This window comes from Struthio camelus, chromosome W (genome assembly GCF_040807025.1).
Source record: "Struthio camelus isolate bStrCam1 chromosome W, bStrCam1.hap1, whole genome shotgun sequence".
NCBI classification, from domain to species: domain Eukaryota; kingdom Metazoa; phylum Chordata; class Aves; order Struthioniformes; family Struthionidae; genus Struthio; species Struthio camelus.
The window spans coordinates 59,949,923-59,955,922 of NC_090981.1; the positions used below are offsets into that span (position 1 = coordinate 59,949,923).

General features: G+C 50.0%; 1 protein-coding gene across 1 annotated transcript in view; it reads left to right on the forward strand.

Moving 5' to 3' along the window:
* The window catches only part of LOC138064146 (nucleolar protein 6-like), a 40,764-nt gene extending 35,338 nt beyond the window's left edge, over nt 1–5,426 (forward strand). The window contains exons 25-26 of the mRNA XM_068925410.1: nt 1,065–1,166; nt 2,439–5,426. Of these exons, the coding sequence (XP_068781511.1) occupies nt 1,065–1,166; nt 2,439–2,588 (252 nt within the window). The 3' untranslated portion in view covers nt 2,589–5,426. The remainder of the gene's footprint in view (nt 1–1,064; nt 1,167–2,438) is intronic.
* Nucleotides 5,427–6,000: the final 574 nt, after the last annotated feature.

Sequence of the window (6,000 nt, forward strand, 5' to 3'; positions counted from 1 at the left end):
CTAATTTTCCTCTGTGCCCTCATGACAACCTCATGATACAGTATTGCCGATAGAGAATTGATTCTCTTTTTAAGAGTGTGGCAGAGGTGCAGCTGGGGAAACAAAGGCAATGCAATCACCATACTGCTGTTGGCCATCAGGACAAGGATGAAAAGGGACTGGGGGGGACTGTATCCTTGCAGTAGGTCACTCCAAAGTTAGTGAGGCTGTGTGTGGAAACTTGTCCTGCACTGATGCTGGGGGTATTTGCTGCCCTGGGCTGTCAGTTTGGTTCAGTAAGCATGTGCTGTGTGTCGTGTTAACCTTGACCATGATCAACAGATATGAGGCAGCAGCTTCTTAGCTGTCTTGGTCAGCTGCATCTGGGATGCCTGCTTGCAGGTGCCAGCCCCGTTGGGCGCTGATGCTTCGGTCCAAGCTGTCGGGTTTGAAGTTGCTCACATGCAGCGTTGTTTACTTCTGCATTGCTCATCCCCTGCCTCCTCGCAGGGCTGGGAATCCAGCTCATGTCTGCTTGGACAAAACTCGACTGTGGGCTTTAGTCATCTCTTTTTGCAAGCTCTCTTTTGGAGCTCTCCTGCCTGGCAGCTGCCAAAGGAGGCTCCTCACTGACAACAGCTGCTGAAACACTGGGCCGGGGAGAGCAGATTCCTGGAGAACCTCCACTATCGTTTCATCGATTTATACCACATAGGGCTCTAGGGGGTCCAACTTCCTAGACCTGGATGCCGACTTCTGTATGCTCTTGCAGGCCTGTGGAAGATAGTGGCTCACGTTTCTGCTCTCTGGGACAGCGAGAGGTAGTGAGCAATTAGGCCTGCATACAGAACTTGGTGGCTTTTCATTGCCTCCATCAAGGCTGGTGGACAAGAGACAGTAGAAAGCACCTGGGACTTGTCCATGGGCTGCCAATTGTTGCTTGTTGCGAATCCACTGGAAGCGCAGTTGCAGCTTTGGTCCTGCTTTGTGTGGAGCTATTGTGTGTCACGGTGTGAGGGTACATAATCAGATAAGAGATTTGGATCTGGGATGTTTCATGTGATGCCTGTTTTTGTTCTCTCCAGGATGCCTTCAGTGATCTCGCCTTGTTCTTCTATGACAAGCATGGTGGGGAAGTGATTGCAGTTTTGTGGAAACCTTTGAGCTTTCAGCCTCAGCCTTTTAAGGTGAGTTCTTGACTGCTTTAAGCCTCTGTTGCCTTTAGTACCCTGACTGGTTAGAAGGTTGTTTTCTGCATTGCAATTGCTTTATTTGACTCATCAACCCAAAAGCTCTTTGAGAAATTGAGCTAATACTTCTGCCCCTGTCTCAGAGGGGGTGAAACTGAGGCAAGGCTATGGCCATGGTTTCCTCAGATCTGTTCCTCATCAGCAGATCTGAAAAGAGAACTTGTATCCCTAGATGAGCCCGAGCACCTGATTGCTAGGTCAAAACAGAGCTTCCTCTTTCAGGTGCTCTTCTCTGGTCCCCTTCTGGGAGATGGGGGATACATTGTTTGCCAAAGATGATTGATGTGTGTAGCAGGCTGTCCCTGCTTCTTGTGATCTAGGTGTGTCTTACCCAGAAATACCCAACCTATAAGAAGCTGGGGTGGCAGCCCCAGGTTTGTAGCACCCAAGTTCTGTTGATATATAAGATATTTTCCAGCTGCAGTGTGTGGGTTGGTGAACCCTAGAGGGTGGTTAAGGTAGTTCTAAGACATGCCGGAGTGATTCATGCTGCTTTCTATGAAGGGAAGACGCAAAGAAACTGGTGACTCATGGCTCAGAGTTGGCAGTCCAGGCTGTCCTGCTGTCAGTCTCCCTCTGGGTGATTTATCTCTCCTGTCTTCATGGCCAGAGGCATTGGCCAATTCAGCCTGGCTGCTGTTGTGAAACCTGGTTATTCACAGCAGTGAAACAAGAGGAGCAGATGTTTGGATCTGAGCTGAGTTTGGCCTGCTTCAACGTGAGGTTTTTTTACCCTCATGGAACCAAGGATCTTTCTCATCTCGAGGTCTTCACACCTGACAACAGATCAGAACCTAAGTGGCTCTTGCACACGATTACTTTGGGATATGTGGCCTTTTGGACACCTTGTACGCTCTGCTTAGCGGGCTCCTCCATGCACCCATGGCTGCCAGCGTGCTGTTCTCCAGTTTCTACCATGCCCCTGTATGAGGCAATTGTGTTTCTCTTCTTCCCTTACACTCCCTGGACTGTGGCTGCAATGTAAGCCATGTAAAGAGCCAGAAGGAGCACTCTTGTAGCATTGTATTAGTTCTGATAATGATAGATGAGGATGATAAGTGAAGCTGAAAAAATCAAGTGTAGTACTGTGAGGGGGTTGAATGTGTTGAGGCAGGAGAGCGGTTACTTCTCTTACTTGAAGCTTGCAAAGATTGCAAAGCAGCTCTGAGCACAAGTGTTTCCGTTTCACAACTTGTGTGCGTCCTACAGGTCTCCAGCATGAAAGGAAGGATGGTGACGACTCTGAACAATGAGCTGGTCTGCGTCCCCAACGTGGAGGCGATTCTGGAGGACTTTGAAGTTTTGGGAGAGGGTCTGGTCAAAAGAGTGGAAACTCGTACTGAGAAATGGACCATCTAAGGCCGCTGAGAGGTTTCAGAGGGACCTGTTCGGAAGCAGAGCATGTTTTCACTCCAGAAGTCTTCCTTTTTACAAATTGGTCCTAGGAAAGGCTTTAGTGTGTGTTTTTTTTTTTTTTTTTTTTTATCCCCAAACTGTACATCTTGCTCTATTTATCTTTATATGCCTTGTTCAGAGGAGTGCAGTTATTCTTGAGAAGGGACCTATTATTGTTTTTAAGACTACAAATGCCTCTTTTATTTTGGAGCAAGTTATAAAGATGGGATGAAGCGTTTGAAAGTTCTCCTGTTTCTCACAGGAAAGAAAGTTGTGCTCATGTGAAAATGTTAAGCCCTGAAAGTTCTGGCTGGGGTGGGTGTTGAGAAGGCTCTTTTCTGGTTAAATAGAGAGATCGTGCCCACTGTTGTTACTCTCATGGCCTGCAAAACCAAAGAGATACCGTCCACAAATGACCACACTTTTTTCCTTGTATTTAGCACTGGTCAGACCACATTAGCACTTTGTCCAGTTCTGGGCTCCCCAGATACAGACATACTGGCGCAAATCCAGCGCAGGGCCACAACAGTGATTAAGAGCTTGGAGCATCTGACATATGAGGAGAAGCTGAGTCTGCTCGGATTTTTTAGCCTGGAAGAGGGAAGGCCCAGGGACGATCTTACCAATGTGTATAAATACCTGACTAGGGAGAGTAAAGAAGTTGGAGCTGGACTCTTCTCAGTGGTACCCAATGGCAGGATGTGAGGCACAAATTGAAATACAGGAAATTCCAGTTAAAGAAAAAGCCTTTTTACTGTGGTGATGACCAAACACTGGAACAGAGCGCACAGAGAGGTTGTGGAGTCTCCATCCTTGGAGATGTTCAAAACCTGACTGAACATGGTCCTGGGCAGCCTGCTGTACGTGACATTGCTTTGAACAGGGGGCTGGACCAGATGATCTCTGCAAGTCCCTTCCAACGTCAGATAGTCTGTGATTCTATGATATTTGTCTTATCTGAAATGAGTGTGGGGACTCTTACTGGGGAAAGAGAGAGAAATGTGAAGGAGTGAATGCGATAGTCCCATCTCATGCGTTTGAGTGAGGAAGAACACCTTTTTTAACAGCAAAATGCAAATGAATCATGTGCAATAGAGGAAACAGATTTGATGACAACAGATATCACTGAAACCAAAAATAGGTAGAGCTTGGTTGGCAAGGCAAGTAGATATTTAGGCCATTTAATAACCGTAGACAGTTGTTGCTTGGTAAAGGAGTGTTCTGGATAGGATGTTAAATCTGTTGCTTCAAGACCTACTGGTCTCATGGTCACTCTGCTTTTCTGCCAAGGGTAGTGACTGGATTCAGCAAACTTGTTGCCTCTTTCTGCCAGAGAACGCGAAGGGAGATCTGCACCTCGTTCGTGGCCACTAACGGGGCAGTGAGGTGCTTGGCCATGAGCCTGCACAGAAACTCTTGCATGCTTACACATGTGAAGTGCCTTGTGCTGGGTGCTCCTTTGCTGCTGAAGTGACTGAACAAATCATTTCTGTTCGTTCTCCCCTCGTGCTCCTGGATGTGTTTGGAAAGGCTGAGGGAGGTTCCCAGCAAAAGGGAAGGCAGGAGCCTGGGAGTGCTCTAGTTTGCCAAAATCTCTCCGTTTGGGCTAAATCGTCTGTTGTTTCTGTGAATATTAAAACATTGGGAATTGCAGTGTTTGGAAGGAAAACTGCAGTGGTGACTCTGCTGAGCACTGAGTTTACAGCTTGCCAGCTCTTACCCATCAGGAAATGTGCAGTGTCCGAGCTCTGTTTTGCTGAGGGGTGACCTGCCTTGTGTTTGATGCAGGGCAAGAGCTTGATTGTGGGCTGGAGCTGCTGCCAAAGTATTTAGCCTTGTGCTTCTACATGGCTGGAGACCCCGGTGACATTACGGGGCAAGGAATAGGGGACATCTTACTGCTGGTGGGCAGTCAGCTCCATAGTGACACCAGGGAACAGCTGACCCTGTCTTGTGGCAAGGGTGTCCCCCCCCCCCCCCCCCCCCCCCAAACCAGGCACACAGAGAAGCAAGGAACATATAGTGCTAGCTGTCCTCCACCTGGCAGGATCAGGGCTTGCAGGGCTGCACAGGCCCAGGACAAGAGGTATCTTATAAAGCAGGGCTGAGCCAGCTCTCAGTGTTATGTCTTGTCAATGGGGATTAACTTATATAAAGGCTCAGCCAGGTGGAATGAAGGGCAACCGAATCCCATGCTCCCTCCCATGCCAACTTGGGGCTGCAGAAAGGTAATGCTCCTTCTGAGGCCAGGGGAGAGCTTGCAGGTGGTGGTGGGAGGACTTTGGCCTGATCTCTTCTTCCCCTGATGGTCCTGTCCCAAGGACCTTTGCTTCCCCCTTCACCCTTCAAAATAGACCCCCTCCATGCCCCTCCCTTGTAGGGGAGATGTAGGGCAACAGTATCTCCCTACACATTACCTTTGTCCATATACGTGTGCCTGCACCTTTTCCTTCAGTTTTGTGGGGCAGCTGGTGCCTGCGGAGCTGGCTAAGGGATAGTGAGGCATTGGGGAACCATATGCCTTTTGTTGGCTCAGGCAGCCACGGGGCCAGTGGCCTCTGCCATGTTGTTGCTTGCCCTTGGTGAATGGCACAATGGCCAGCACAGAGCAGGTCTCCTGACCTCCATCTCTGCAGCTCCTACCCCAGCCCCTTTTGACCCAGTCGAAAGCACTTCTTCCAGTGAGTAATACAGCTCCTATCTGTGACGGTGATGTTTTTCATTGGTAATTGCAATTTGTTTAGTACAAGCGATTTACCGCAGCCCTTTACAAAGAAGCAATAAGATACTTTCCCTGCCCTGAAGCATTTGTGGTTGGAGACAGATGTGATGAGACATGGAGGGCGTGAGTGATGGCTGGGGCAGGGAGTGAGCTGGGAGTGTTTTGTGGGGAACGTGGGGTCCGGGAGGAAGGGATGGGGGACATGTCACAGTGACGGATCCAGATGTGAATGACCTCTAAAGTGGGGGGGAGCTTGTTCCTGTCTTCCAAAGCATGAGGATTAACCTGGCCTCCGTATGCAGGGATAGTCCCAGTGCAGCCCCCTTTGTTGTAATTCCTCCTTGTGGGGCTCCACGGGATTTTGGTCGCGTCAGGGATGGGCAGCGTGGCCCTGTGGTGTGGCCACCTACTGGGGTCTTGGGCTTGCTCCGTGCCGAGGGACGCTTCATGTGCCGCCCAGCAGCGAGTCCTGGGTGTGAGGCTGCTGCAGGGAGGAGGTGAGCCCCCGCTCACCCTGCCGGTGGTGGGTCGCGGTGGCTGGCTCGTGCTGAGGCAGGGCGAGCAGGAGCAGCGCTGCTGCCTCTGGGTGCTCCTCCACTGCCATGGCTCGGCAGGTTTGCTGGGCTCCTTCCCTAGGTTTTTCCCCTGCTATGG